Below are 15,515 nucleotides of genomic sequence, written 5' to 3'. Positions count from 1 at the left end.
GAAACAAAGGCTGGCACGGCCATAAGTGGCCTGAGGAGGGGGGCAACGCAGCCCCCCCCCCTCCTAAAGAGTTAAAAAAAAAAAAAAAGGCTATGACCCGGAGCCGATTAAGGCCTTGGGAGGGCCAAATTAATATTTTTCAACAAAAAGAAATTAGGGTGCAGGCCCTGGGGGATGGGGTCCCCAGGGCCAATAAATTAGAAAAAGAAGGGGGGGGCCACACAGCCCTCCTTCTTAAAAAAATAAAATAAATGAAAGACCGGCATCGCACCGGAGGCCACTCCCACTCCTTGCAGCACTCTGCAAACGCGGAAATAATTCCCTTTCAATCCTGAGGGACCCTGGGGGCCAACTAGCCCACCAGGTGCTTCCAGTAAGCGCCACTGCTCTGTGTTGCAGAAAGGTGGTGCAGGCCGTGCCCCTTTTTACACCTCTCTGCAATGGCGCTTACTGGACGTACCTAGTGGGCTATTTTTCCCCTATGGATCCTCAGGATTCAAGGGGACTTAATCTCCCAACTTAAAAAACGGCCACAGGGCGTGTTTACACAGTGGGGAAGGGAGCGGACGGGGCCTGAGGTGACGTGTGCAAAAACGCCCTATGGCACGTTTTAAGTTGGGGAAATAATTCCCCTTCAATCCTGAGGGCCCCTGGGGGCTAACTAGCCCACCAGGTGCTTCCAGTAAGCGCCACTGAGCTGCGTTGCAGAGAGGTGGTCCAGGCCGTGCCACTTTTTACACCTCTCTGCAACGCAGCTCTGTGGTGCTTACTGGAGGTACCTAGTGGGCTAGTTGGACCCTAGGGACCCTCAGGATTCAAGGGGACTTAATCTCCCAACTTAAAACGGCCACAGAGCGTGTTTACACAGTGGGGAAGGGAGGGGACGGGGCCTGAGGTTACATGTGCAAACACGCCCTGTGGCGCGTTTTAAGAGGTAGTTTTAATCCCCTGCCCTTTTATATACTAGGGGCTTACAGAGGAGGTCATGCTAATCACAGGGGGACCCCAATGCATAGTGTTCCCTAGTGTATGTAGGTGTTTTCACTGTATTCTGAGTGTCTTTTAACATAGCACTGGCTCTAGGACTGGTTAGTCAGACTCAGTTACCACCAGTATCCGTCTGAAAAAGTTGAGGGTACAGGATGATTTTGCAACAAGGCTTCTTTCTGCTCTTCTGTTTGTTCTTTCTGCATGTTATCCTTCTTCCTGCACTTTTCTTCGTCTTTGAGGACTTCTGTTGCTTCTTTCTGCATTTCTTTTTTTTCTTTCTGTGCGTTTTTTCTTCTTTCTTCACATGTCCTATCTCTGTAGGCATAGTTAGAAATTAGCATTTAAAAAACCTTTGAAATTCACTGAAAAAAACATAGGTTTCAGGCACGAGATGTGCAGTAAGAGCCATGAGAGGTACAGAAACAGACAGGAGAGGTGCAGAAATAGAAAACAGGGGTGCAGTAAGTGGCAAGAGAGGTCCAGAAAGAGGGAGGAGGGGTGCATAAAGATGCAAGTGGGGTGTAGAAACAAGCAAGGGAGGTACAGAAAGAGGCAAGAGAGGTGTAGAAACTGACTAAAGGAGTGCAGACAGAGGCAACAGAAGTGCTGAAAGAAGCAAAAGAGGTGTAGAAAGAAGCAAGAGAAGTGATGAACGAGACAAGAGAGTTGCAGAAAGAAACATGAAAGGTACAGAAAAAAGCAAGAGAAGTGCTGAAAGAGGCAAGTGAGGTGCAGAGTCAAGTGAAGTGCAGAAACAGACAAGAGAGGTGCACAAAGAGGCAAGTGAGGTTTAGAAACAGGCAAGAGGGATGCAGAAAGAGGCAAGAGAAGTGCAGGAGGTAAGAGACCTGCAGAATGAAGCAAGAGACGTGCAGGAAGAAGAAAGAGGGGTGCAGAAAAAGGCACGAGGGGTACAGAAAGAAGCATGAGAGGTGTGAAAAAAAGCAAGAGAAGTGCAGAAAGAACCAACAGTGGTGCAGAAAGAGGCAAATGGGGTGCAGAAAGAGGAAAGAGATTTGCAGAAACAGGCAAAAGAGGTGGGGATATAGGAAACGGGTGCAGAGAGGGGCAAGAAAGGTGCACAAAGAAGCAATAGAGGTGCAGAAAGAAGCAAGAGAAGTGCAGAAAGAATCAACTGAGTTGCAGAAGAGGCAGGTGGGGTGGAGAAAGAGGCAAGAGAGGTGCAGTAAGAGGAAAGAAGATTGCAGAAAGAGTCAAGAAGGGTGCAGAAAGAAGCAAAAGAGGTGCAGAAAGAAGCAAATGAAGTGAAGAAAGAGGCAAGAAAAGTGCACAAAGTGGCAAGGGAGGTGCAGAAACAGGCAGAGGTGCAGAAAGAGGGAACATGGGTGCAGTAAGAGGCAATATGGGTACAGAAAGAGGGAAGAGGGGTGCAGAAAGATTCAAGAGGGGTGCAGAAAGAGGTATGAGAAGTACAGAAAGAAACACCAGAGCTTCATAAACAGGCAACAGAATTGCATAAAGAGACCAGAGCGTTAAATAAACAGGCAAAAGAGGGGCAGAAAGAAGGAACAGGGGTGCAGAAAGAGGCAAGAGAGGTACAGAAAGAGGGAAGAGGGGTGCAGGAAGACTCAAGAGGGGTGCAGAAAGAAGCAAGCAATGTACAGAAAGAGGCAACAGAGGTGCAGAAAGAGGCAAGAGAGTTGCAGAAACAGGCAAGAGAAGTGCAGAAAGAGGCAACAGAAGTGCTGACTGAAGCAACAGAGGTGTAGAAAGAAGCAAGAGAAGTGATTAAAGAGACAAGAGTTGCAGAAAAAGCAAGAGAAGTGCAGAAAGAAGTGAGAGAAGTGCAGAAAGAAGTGAGAGAAGTGAAGAAAGAGGCAAGAGAAGTGCAGAAAGAGGCAAGAGAGGTGCAGAAAGAGGCAAGAAAGGTACAGAAAGAAGCAAGAGAAGTGCAGAAATAAGTAATAGAGGTGCAGAAAGAGGCAAGAGAAATGCAGAAAGAGGCAAGAGGGGTGCGGAAACAGGTAGGAGAGGTGCAGAAAGAGGGAGCAAGGGTGCAGAAAGAGGCAAGAGAGGTACAGAAAGAGGGAAGAGGGGTGCAGGAAGATTCAAGAGGATACAGAAAGAAGCAAGCAATGTACAGAAAGAGGCAACAGAGGTGCCAAAAGAGGTAAGAGAGTTGCAGAAACAGGCCAGTGAAGTACAGAAAGAGGCAACAGAAGTGCTGACTGAAGCAACAGAGGTATAGAAAGAAGCAAGATAAGTGATTAAAGAGACAAGAGAGTTGCAGAAAAAAGCAAGAAGTGCTGAAAGATGCAAGTGATGTGCAGAAAGTCAAGAGAAGCGCAGAAACAGACAAGAGATGTGCACAAAGAGGCAAATTAGGTGCAGAAACAGGCAGGAGGGATGCAGAAAGAAGCAACAGAGGTGCAGAAGGAGGGAAAAGAATTGCAGAAAGAGGCAAGAGACGTACAGAAAGAGGAAAGAGGGGTGCCGAAAGAGGCAAGAGGGTGCAGAAAAAAGCACAACAGGTGTGGAAAAAAGCAAGAGAAGTACAGAAAGAACCAATGGAGGTGCAGAAAGTGGTAAGAGGGGTGCAGAAAGAAGGAAGAGAACTGCAGAAGGAGGCAAGAGGGTTGCAAAAACAGGGAACAGGGTGCAGACAGAGGCAAGAGAGGTGCAGAAAGAATCAATAGAGGTCCACAAAGAAGCAATATAGGTGCAGAAAGAAGCAAGAGAAGTGCAGAAAGAAGCAACAGAGGTCCAGAAAGAGGCAAGAGAAGTGCAGAAAGAAGCAAGGGGTGCAGAAAGAGGGAAGAGGGGTGCTGAAACAGGCAAGCAGGGTGCAGAAAGAAGCAAGAGAAGTACAGAAAGAAGCAAGAGAAGTGCAGAAAGAAGCAATAGAGGTGCAGAAAGAGGCAGGAGATGTGCAGTAAGAGCCATGAGAGGTACAGAAACAGATAGGTGAGGTGCAGAAATAGAAAACAGGGGTGCAGTAAGTGGCAAGAGAGGTCCAGAAAGAGGGAGGAGGGGTGCATAAAGACGCAAGTGGGGTGTAGAAACAAGCAAGGGAGGTACAGAAACTGACTAGAGGAGTGCAGACAGAGGCAACAGAAGTGCTGAAAGAAAGAAAAGAGGTGTAGAAAGAAGCAAGAGAAGTGATGAACGAGACAAGAGAGTTGCAGAAAGAAACATGAAAGGTACAGAAAAAAGCATGAGAAGTGCTGAAAGAGGCAAGTGAGGTGCAGAGTCACGTGGAGTGCAGAAACAGACAAGAGAGGTGCACAAAGAGGCAAGTGAGGTTTAGAAACAGGCAAGAGGGATGCAGAAAGAGGCAAGAGAAGTACAGGAGGTAAGAGACCTGCAGAATGAAGCAAGAGACGTGCGGAAGGAAGAAAGAGGGGTGCAGAAAAAGGCACGAGGGGTACAGAAAGAAGCATGAGAGCTGTGAAAAAAAGCAAGAGAAGTGCAGAAAGAACCAACAGTGGTGCAGAAAGAGGCAAATGGGGTGCAGAAAGAGGAATGAGATTTGCAGAAACAGGCAAAAGAGGTGGGGATATAGGAAACGGGTGCAGAGAGGGGCAAGAGAGGTGCAGAAAGAAGCAATAGAGGTGCAGAAAGAAGCAAGAGAAGTGCAGAAAGAATCAACTGAGTTGCAGAAGAGGCAGGAGGGGTGGAGAAAGAGGCAAGAGAGGTGAAGTAAGAGAAAAGAAGATTGCAGAAAGAGTCAAGAAGGGTGCAGAAAGAAGCAAAAGAGGTGCAGAAAGAAGCAAATGAAGTGAAGAAAGAGGCAAGAAAAGTGCACAAAGGGGCAAGGGAGGTGCAGAAACAGGCAGAGGTGCAGAAAGAGGGAACATGGGTACAGTAAGAGGCAATATGGGTACAGAAAGAGGGAAGAGGGGTGCAGAAAGATTCAAGAGGGGTGCAGAAAGAGGTATGAGAAGTACAGAAAGAAACACCAGAGCTTCATAAACAGGCAACAGAATTGCATAAAGAGACCAGAGCGTTAAATAAACAGGCAAAAGAGGGGCAGAAAGAAGGAACAGGGGTGCAGAAAGAGGCAAGAGAGGTACAGAAAGAGGGAAGAGGGGTGCAGGAAGACTCAAGAGGGGTGCAGAAAGAAGCAAGCAAAGTACAGAAAGAGGCAACAGAGGTGCAGAAAGAGGCAAGAGAAGTGCAGAAAGAGGCAACAGAAGTGCTGACTGAAGCAACTGAGGTGTAGAAAGATGCAAGAGAAGTGATTAAAGAGACAAGAGAGTTGCAGAAAAAGCAAGAGAAGTGCAGAAACAGACAAGAGATGTGCAGAAAGAGGCAAGTTAGGTGCAGAATCAGGCAGGAGGGGTGCAGAAAGAGGCAAGACAAGTGCAGAAAGAAGCAACAGAGGTACAGAAGGAGGAAAAAGAATTGCAGAAAGAGGCAAGAGACGTATAGAAAGAAGAAAGAGGGGTGCCGAAAGAGGCAAGAGGGTGCAGAAAAAAGCACAACAGGTGCAAGAGAAGTACAAAAAGAACCAATGGAGGTGCAGAAAGAGGTAAGAGGGGTACAGAAAGAAGAAAGAGAACTGCAGAAGGAGGCAAGAGGGTTTCAAAACAGGCAAAAGGGGGATCAGGGTGCAGACAGAGGCAAGAGAGGTGCAGAAAAAAGCAATAGAGGTGCAGAAAGAAGCACTATAGGTGCAGAAAGAAGCAAGAGAAGTGCAGAATAAAGCAACAGAGGTGCAGAAAGAGGCAAGAGAAGTGCAGAAAGAGGCAACAGAGGTGCAGAAAGAAGCAAGAGGGGTGCTGAAACAGGCAAGCGGGGTGCAGAAAGAGGCAGGAGAGGTGCAGAAAGAGTCATGAGAGGTGCAGAAACAGACAGGAGAGGTGCAGAAATAGAAAACAGGGGTGCAGTAAGTGGCAAGAGAGGTCCAGAAAGAGGGAGGAGGGGTGCATAAACATACAGGAGGGGTGTAGAATCAAGCAAGCGAGGTGCAGAAAGAGGCAAGAGAGGTGCAGAAACTGGCAAGAGGAGTACAGACAGAGGCAACAGAAGCGCTGAAAGAAGCAAAGAGGTAGAAAGAAGCAAGAGAAGTGATGAACGAGACAAGAGAGTTGCAGAAAGAAACATGAAAGGTACAGAAAAAAGCAAGAGAAGTGCTGAAAGAGGCAAGTGAGGTGCAGAGTCACGCGAAGTGCAGGAACAGACAAGAGAGGTGCACAAAGAGGCAAGTGAGGTTTAAAAACAGGAAGAGGAATGCAGAAAGAGGCAAGAGAAGTGCAGAAAGAACCAACAGAGGTGCAGAAAGAGGCAAATGGGGTGCAGAAAGAGGAAAAAGATTTGCAGAAACAGGCAAAAGGGGTGCGGATATAGGAAACGGGTGCAGAGAGGGGCAAGTGAGGAGCACAAAGAAGCAATAGAGGGGCAAGAGGGGTGAAGACAGAGGCAAGAGAGGTGCCAAAAGAGGGCAGAAGATTGTAGAAAGAGGCAAGAAGGGTGCAGAAAGAAGCAAAAGAGGTGCAGAAAGAAGCAAATGAAGTGAAGAAAGAGGCAAGGGAGGTGTAGAAAGAGGCAATATGGGTACAAAAAGAGGGAAGATGGTACAGAAAGACGCAAGAGGGGTGCAGAAAGAGGTAAGAAAAGTGCAGTAAGAAACACCAGAGCTTAAGAAAGAGGCAAGAGAATTGCATATAGAGGCCAGAGAGTTAAAGAAACAGGCAAAAGAGGGGCAGAAAGAAGGAACAGGGGTGCAGACAGAGGCAAGATGGGTGCAGAAAGAACCAACGGAGGTGCAGATAGAGATAAGAGGGGTGCAGAAAGGGTGAATAGGGGTGCAGAAACAGGCAAGAGAAGTGCAGAAATAGGCAAGATAAGTGCTGAAAGAAGCAACAGAGGTATAGATAAAGCAATAGAATTGATGAAAGAGACAAGAGAGTTGCAGAAAGAAGCAAGAGAGGTGCAGAAAAAAGCAAGCGAAGTGCAGAAAGAAGCAAGTGAGGTGCAGAAGGAGGCAAGAGAACTGCAGAAAGAGGAAAGAGAGTTGCAGAAACTTGCAAGAGAGGTGCAGAAAGAGGAAAGAGGAGTGCTGAAAGAGGAACGAGGGGGGCAGAAAGAAGCAAGAGAGATGCAGAAAAAAGCAAGAGACGTGCAAAAAGAACCAACAAAGGTGCTGAAAGTGGCAAGGGAACTGCAGAAAGAGGCAAGAGAGGTGCAGAAAAAAGGAAGAGGGGTGCAGAAAGAGGCAAGAGAGGTGCAGAAACAGGAAAGAGGGGTCGAGAAAGAAGTAAGAGAGGTGCAGAAATTAGCAAGAGAAGTGCAGAAAGAAGCCACAGAGGTGCAGAAGAGGCAAAAGCGGTGCCGAAAGAAGCAAGAGAGGTGCAGAAAGAAGCAAGGGAAGTGCAGAAAGAAGAAAGTGAGGTTCAGAAAGAGGCAAGAGAGATGCAGAAAGAGGTAGGAGAGGAGCAGAAAAAGGGAGGAGGGTGCAGAAAGGTAAGAGAAGTGCAGAAAAGCAACTGAGGTGCAGGAGGTACACAATAAAGCAAGAGAGGCTCAGAAAGAAGGGAGGTACAAAAAGAGGTAGAGATGTGCAGAAAGATGCAAGAAAGGTGCAGAAAGAAGCAAGAGTGGTTTGCGCACCATTAGTACCAATTTAACAACCATATTTACCAATAAGTAACAGGTGACTATTCTAGGTTTGCAAAGGGCCTTCCACCACGCTGTAACACTTGTCGCTGCATTTTAGGTAACATTTGAGCCGTTTGAGCTAGAAACAAATCTGCAGATTATGCAGCACATGATGGATTATGTAACAAATGCGGAACATTTATAATTATGCGGAAATCAGTGCAGCTGAACAGTCGCATAGTTCCATTGGTCCTGCTCATATTCTTTTTGTTGTCTCATTGAGTTGCTACTTTAGCTTCTAGGGAAATGAGGAAGACTAAACCTGAGGTTACCACTCCACAACATAGACTACCATACCACATAATTACTCTCCATAACACATAATCCCACTCAACATAATTCCTATACACTAAATACCACATACTTGCTATCCACATAATTTTACTCCACAACATACCAGATAATTCCACTACACACAACGTACATCCACTCCACTCCAAAAAACATTAGTGAAAACTTTTACATTTACAATGTCAATAGCCCTAATTTTCGCAAATGTGAGACCTATTACATTGCAAATGCTTCTATAACTAGTAGTCGCGCTTGCAGAGAGGTGGAGAAAGGGGGCTGGGCCTCCGACTAGCGCTCAGGAATTCCGCTGCATAGGACTTACAGGCGGTACCAGCAGGGCTTCTTGGCCCCCAAAGTCCCACAGGAGTAAAGTGGACTTCTGCCCCCAAGCAGTAGTTTACAAGAAGACGCATTTGCAGAGTGGTGGAGAAAGGGGGGCATGGCCTCCAAAGACCTCTTGGAAGTCCCACTGTGTGGAACTTACTGGAGTTACTCCTATTACCTCCAGTAAGTCCCACGCGACAGGATTGGTAAGTTCTCATAGCAGGTCACACCCCCTTTGCCCACCACTCTGCAAACGCGCTCCCTGGCGCGCTCTTGGATGCGGATTTAAATCCCCTTTGCTGCTGGGGGTCCTTAGGAGCCAACTAGTCTACCTGATACCTCCAGTAAGCCCCAGACAGTGGGACCTCGCTACTTTGTAGCCCTTTGCTGCTCTGTCGAAACGCTGCTTTGCTAACTTGCACAATTCGCCCGAATCTTTTAAATTGTTTTATATGAATTGGAATTGAATTGATTTTTTTAAACATCGAATCGGATTGATTTTATTTTAACTGTGACACTTAGTACTTGGTGCTCTTGATCTGTGGGGTGTGGTGGGGGAATCAAACTCTGATCCTTGCAGCCCTCAGTACCGACGCCGCCATTTTTACGAGGCGGCGCGGTCTAGTTGCTGGCAATTCTGGAACACATAGAGCGCGAGGCTGCACCTGCGTGCTTAGACCTCGCTACTTTGTAGCCCTTTGCTGCTCTGTCGAAACGCTGCTTTGCTAACTCGCACAATTCGCCCAAATCTTTTTAATTGTTTTATATGAATTGGAATTGACTTAATTGTTTTAAAAATCGAATCGGATTGATTTTATTTTAACTGTGACACTTAGTACTTGGTGCTCCTGATCTGTGGGTTGTGGTGGGGGAATCGAACTCTGATCCTTGCAGCTCTCAGTACCGATGCCACCATTTTTACGAGGCGGCGCGGTCTAGTTGCTGGCAATTCTGGAACACATAAAGCGTGAAGCTGCGCTAGCGCGCAGCAGGCGTACGCCCGTCTGCGCCCGTTAGAGTCCCAGAGGCGGCCAGAGCCGGAAATGCTGCCGGTCTGAGCATGGAGACGAGGGGATATCTGCAATACGATAGGGAAGCACTTGTGAATATAGGTAGGAATGTTAGTTGTACCCCTCACCTCCCAACTTGGATGGTTATGAAGAGCACAGTGTGTAGTCATTGCAACTGGATGGCCTCGCAGACATGCTCAGAGCCCTGTTTGAACCACAGTACCAAGATTCCTTTAGACCTATTGCGGGGGGGGGAGGTAGGCAGCTGAATGCACTCCTTCTCAATGCCTGCTCAATAACAAAGCACAAACTTGAATTATTTGATCTGTTAACTGACTCCTCCCCAGACCTAGTGTTCGTAACAGAAGCCTGGCTAACAGAAGCCTCCAATCCAATGATTGCCATGGCGGTCCCGCAAGGCTATCAGATCATCAGGAAAGACCGCCCTTCGGGGAGGGGAGGGGGAGTTGCGCTCATTGTCCGGAGCCCTCTCAATTGTTCTTCACTAACTATTGGGAGGATAGAAGGGGCTGAAAGCCTGGGCTTCCTCATTACTGTCTCTGCCCAACATTCAATTGCAGGGTTAGTTGTCTATTGCCCTCCTGGGCCCGTCAGGATGTTCTTAGAATCAATCAGCCGCATTATCGCTCCGATTTCAGCGTAATATAGTCACTGTCTGTTACTGGGGGATTTTAATATCCATATGAATACCTTGACGGAACCCGAGTCTAGAGGGCTGTTTGAAGCCTTAGACTTTCTTAACATGTCCCCATATGTCCATCTCCCGACCGATGAAAAAGGCCACACATTAGACCAGGTCTTCTCCTCTGAACAGATTGAATTGAACACCCCGCTTCCCTTAGCCTGGTCGGACCATTTTTTGCTCAAATTTAGAATTAACTGGGACTGTGGCAGCCTTCCATCATACATTCTGCCCAAGGAGAGCAGCTACAGGCCCTTCCACTTGATCACTCCATGTCTGGCCAAAAGTTTGGCAGCCATTGCGGAGGTAATTAATCCAGCAGTCAATGCAGTTTTGAACACCACCCTCCAGGCGGGAGAAATGCCTGAGATCTGGAAAATGCCAAAATCCTTCCCCTTTAAAAAAAAACCTACGGCTGATCCCTTGGTGGCCAGTAATTATAGGCCGATATCTTTATTACCTTATTTCTCTAAAGTCCTGGAGAACTATGTTGAGGCCAACCTCCTCCTCCACCCAAGCCAATCGGGTTTCAGAGCCAACTTTAGCACGGAGACTGCCCTCCTGGAAGTTGTGGATACTATTAAAATTACTCTGGACAAGGGGGGCAGGGCTGCTCTGGTGCTGCTGGATCTCTCTATGGCCTTCGATACCATGCCCCATAGCGGACTTTTACGAAGGCACCAAGAGGGCGGGATCGGAGGCACGGTGTTGAGATGGTTTGATTCCTTTCTGAATAACCACCAGCAATCCATCTGGTGCCTGCCTTTTTTGGCACCCATTTCCCCTATGAATGTGGGGGTCCCTCAGGGCTCAATTCTTAGCCCCACTTTGTTCAATGTTTATATGGTGCCTTTAGCGCGTCTCGTATAGAACTATGGGGCTAAGATAGTGTCATATGCTGATGACACTCAATTGCTGTTCACCTGTGGGTAGAGCTCAGAATTTAACAGTAAGGAAATAAACACATACTTATCTGAGGTTTTCCATTGGCTCAGGATAAACCAACTGAAGTGCAACCCTGAGAAGTCAGAGATAATGTTCTTCGGCTCGCGGTCCTGTGATCTCTGGCATCATTGGTGGCCGCAAGACATGTCCCCTCCCACTGCAGCCATCCAGACTGTAAAGAATTTGGGCGTCAAATTCGATGACTCGCTCTCAATGAAGGCCCAAATTCAATCAGTGGCCGGGACCTGTTTTGGGATGCTGAGTATGATGAGGAACTTTCTGCCTCTTCTCCCGGTCTCCCACCGGAAGACAATAGTCCAAACCCTGGTGGTGTCGAGATTAGATTATGCAAATGCTCTCTATCTAGGCCTTCCCGAATCTCTACTTGGTCGCCTCCAGGTGATCCAAAATGTGGCAGCCTGAGCTATTTTCCTGGCCGGGCCGAGAACCCATTCCACACCTCTTCTAGCCTACTTGCACTGGCTACCTATTAGGAAACGGATCACCTTTAAATCATTGGTGCTGGTTTTTAAGGCCTTTCATAAAATTGGTGCCCCTTACCTTGGGGATAGACTGCAACACTATATTCCGTGTCGAACTCTGAGGTCATCGGCCCAGTCATTGATCATCACCCCACGTATCCAGCTCTCTCGGAGGGCTTGCAGATCCTTCCAAGTGTTGGCTTCTTGCCTCTGGAATGACCTGCCTCTTGCGTTGAGGAAATCCCAGGATCTCCTCTCTTTCAGACGGAAATTAAAAACTTGGTTATTCCAACAGCAGCCTTAAACTGGAGCACTTTGGGTTCTGTGTTGCGGGTCTTTGGTCATGAGCGCCGGGACACTCCCGAGAGTAGCTGTGCTCTTAATAAATACCTGTTAACATAACATAACATAACATTGCTGAGAAGTGGACACAGGCCATGCCCCTTTTCTCCACCCCTCCTGGAGCGCTCTTGGTTGGGGGATGAAGTCCCCATGCCCTGGAGGCCAACTAGCCCTGCTGTTATCTCTAGTAAGCCCCACACAACTGGATTGCTGGGAGTGGTCTGAGGTCATGCCCCCTTTTTACATCACTCTGCAAAGGCGCCTCCTGGTGCACTGCTGCATGGGGGATGAAGTATACTTATGTCCTGAGGTCCTCAAAACACAAGAGGACCTCATCGCCCCACCAGCAGTGCACCAAGAGGCGTGTTTGAAGAGTGGTGGAGGTACCTGGTGGGCTAGTTGGCTCCTAAGGACCTTTAGGTTTCAAGGGTACTTATTCCCCCAACCCAGAACGCGCTAGGAGGAGCATTTGCAGAGTGGTGCAGTGAGGAGGCGGGGACTCCGGCGAGTTGCCGGTTTCTTCACCAAAATTTTTTTTTAGGTAGGGGGGCTGTTTGGTCCCCTTTCCTTAACCTTTTTGAACCCCAAGGACCCCATCCCCCGGGGCATAAGCAATTGTTTTTAACTGAAAAGGGAGGTGTGCCCACGGGGACCCCATCCCCTGGGGCTAGGACTTTCTTTATATTTTTATCTTTACAGGAGAGGGGGGCCATGCAGCCCCCTCCCCAGGCTGCTTTCAGGCCTGGAGACCCCATCCCCCTTGGCGCGGCTTTCAAATTTAAAAAATATATATTCTTTTAAGGAAGGAGGGACCAGTTTTGGCCCCAGGGACCCGATCCCCCAGGGCCTCCCCTTTTTAAAAAAAATAATAATAATAATTGGAGGGGGCTCGCTCGCCCAGGGAGATGACAATTCCTTTTTTTTTTTTTATTCAAAGAGAGGGACAACTTCCCCTGGGGCCTTGCCTCATGTTGGGGACTGCGGGGGGAGCCCTAATGCCCCCGCGGTCCCTGCTGGCTCCCCGCCTCCTGTGGGATCCGTCATTGCTTTTGGGTAAAGGAAGCTGCAAACATGGAGCTCCCTTTTCCCAAAAGCAAATCCGCTTGGCTTCATGGAAGTGAGGACAGTTTTTCTGCTCTTGCTTCCATGAAGCAAAGCAGAAGTTTGCTATAGCGAGGCGGGAGCAGTGCTGCCACCCTGCCATAGCAAACTGCAATGTCCTGGATGTGGGGGCCCCCCAGACATTGCTGAAGCTGGTCCTCCTCCCAGCAGTTTTAAAGCCCCGGGAAGGTGGTGGTCCCAGGGTCCAGGGGTCTGCAACGGACCCCCATATTTGATTAGAGTGTGCCCTGTGGAGGTTGTGGTCCCTGGGGCAGTGTGGGAGGGCTCAAGCCCCCACACACTTAGCGGCTCATTAGGATGGCAGGTGGATTTGATCCGCCCGCCATTGTAGCGGTGATTGGGTCCGACCGCCATGCGTGTGGCGGTCCAGCCCATCCAATTATGATGGGACCGCCACCGCTGCGGTCGGATTCTGCACCCTTAATATTGCGGCGGTGGCTGCTGACAGCAGCACCTCTGCGATGTTAAAAAGAGCATGTTGTGCATTTCACTGCACTACGTGGCAGGTACTTGGTGCAGTGAAATGTAGGGGGAACCCAATGAACCCCCCCAGTGCACCCACACCTCCCCCCAACGGGCCCCGGAAGACATTCACCGCCAGCCTTTCAATGGCGGTTCAGCCGCCAATGAAAGGCTGGCTTCCGCCGGCATCATAAATGATCGTCCTAAAACCTCATAATATGGGTGATTTTTAATTGACCATAGTGTGGTCTAAAGGATATAGCATGTGTATGTGTATGTGTCATAAACAAGATAATAGATATTGCCTTTCAACCTTTTGACTTTAGCAATGGTTTTTGCAGATGTATTGCATTGACAAAAAGAAAAAAAATACTTGACTGCGGATGTGGAGCCACATCAGCAAAATCAACCCATGCAGCGTGATGACATGTAGATGCACTTGCCTAAACATCCATGCGTATATGGGCATTTTAATGCATCTGACATTTCTCATTTTGTTTTCTTATATTTAATTTACTGTTCAAAGATGGTAAGCACCAATCTTGGGTAGTAAATTATGAAAATATGCACAGAAGCTCATTAAAGAAATAAATTGCAAATTGGGGCTGCAAGTCCTCCCAACAATATTATTTATTTTTTTAAGAGGGGGGACTGTGAGGGATGAGTTAGCAATGGCCGTGTGGGTGGCAGTGTGTTTGTGGGGGAGCAACAGAGGAGCTGTGGGGGTTTTAGACGTAAAAAACACATACACCTGCATGGAGTGCTCAATATAAATAAACAAATTGTTCACTAAATGTAAGCAGGGAGGTCATCCATTCAAAACTATAGTAAAGAAGCTGTGCATCAGGGGAGGATCAAACATAAGAGGGTGAAAAGCTATTCAACTGGAAGCATGCAAATGAGACTGAGAAGAAAAACAACTAATAGTAAGCCAAAACCCCACTGTAAGTATTGTTGTTGTCCAAAATATGTCTACAGGAACTTCTAGCTATAAGCTGTCTACAGGTAAGAGCTAAAATATTTGCATCATTGCTCTTGAATGCATAAATATGAAACAATCTTATGCAGCTTTTAGGAAGCTGTGGAGTTTTCTCTTGGCTTTTAAGACGCTAAGGCATATGTGAAAGACTTTGACATATTAAAAAAAAGAAGTGTAATAGTCAAAATAGGAATGAGAATGTCAAATATTCTTTTCAATTTCTTTTGCAGATCTAAGTCTTTTTCGACCAGTATATGCACCTAAAGATTTCCTTGAGGTATGTAATATTGAATGCTTCAGCTGGTGAATATATATCTCATGCACAGTGTTCCATAAATAACCTCATACTTCCACATCTAAACGATTTTATGATTCCAAAACATTTTCCAACTCATAAAATGGGTTTTGTGTCCCATGCCAAATCACAATTTGTGATGGGCGTAAAAGGGCTTTCTTTCCAAATTGTGATTTGGTATACAATATGTCAATGGTCTCAAACTATAATTCTGGTCAAAATCCATTGTACAGTGACTGACACCCCAAAGGAATTGACAACTGATTGACAAAGGGGAAGGAGTCTTTGGGAATCATGGCGGCAACCTCAGTGGAGGAAAGCGATGTTCCAGGGGACAATTGCCTGCTACTTCTGATGTTTTTCCAAACAACAATCTTTTTAAAGCAGCACCAGTTTCTTTAAGGAACACGATGTTTAAAAAAATAAAATAAAGGTTTTCAGTTTAGAAATAGGAGAACACTGGAAAGTAGACCACCACCCATTGTAGCCAATCACAGGGGATCACAAATTGCAATCTGCTTTAATAATATTTATTAGGCATGAAGTTCTGTGACCACTATGAATGGTGATTTTATAAACTGTGTATACACAATGAGGCTAATGAAAGGGTTAATTCAATGCCTGGAGGGTTGAGAGGATTCTGGATCAGAGTAATACCTCCCAAGTTAATTCAATAAACCACGACTAAATTACTCTAACTGACCATCCAGTGGTCAAAAAGGTGCACTATGATGGGAAGATGTGAAGAATGAAGTGTGGGGGTAGATATGTTACTTCACCGTGAGGTGAGCAAGGAAACAATTCCTTTTTGTTTAATTACCCTCACACACCCTAGTAGTGTCATGCTTCATCATCGGGTCATCCTGACGCCTATAAGTCGGGGTGGGCTCGACCAAAGTGTTGGGAGCTCTTTAGAGAAGTTAAAGACCAGGCGGGTCTGAAAGTTAAA

At 47.1% G+C, this 15,515-nt stretch overlaps 1 protein-coding gene across 1 annotated transcript in view; it reads left to right on the top strand.

The window, feature by feature from the left end:
* Nucleotides 1–15,515, top strand: part of TBC1D19 (TBC1 domain family member 19) — a 1,311,239-nt gene that overhangs the window by 489,119 nt on the left and 806,605 nt on the right. The window contains exon 7 of the mRNA XM_085643323.1: nt 14,502–14,548. Coding sequence (XP_085499449.1) covers nt 14,502–14,548 — 47 coding nt within the window. The remainder of the gene's footprint in view (nt 1–14,501; nt 14,549–15,515) is intronic.

This window comes from Triturus cristatus, chromosome 2_2, assembly GCF_964204655.1.
Source record: "Triturus cristatus chromosome 2_2, aTriCri1.1, whole genome shotgun sequence".
NCBI classification, from domain to species: Eukaryota; Metazoa; Chordata; class Amphibia; order Caudata; family Salamandridae; genus Triturus; species Triturus cristatus.
Note: the sequence above shows the minus strand (reverse complement) of the source record. Positions and strands in the feature narration are given on the sequence as shown.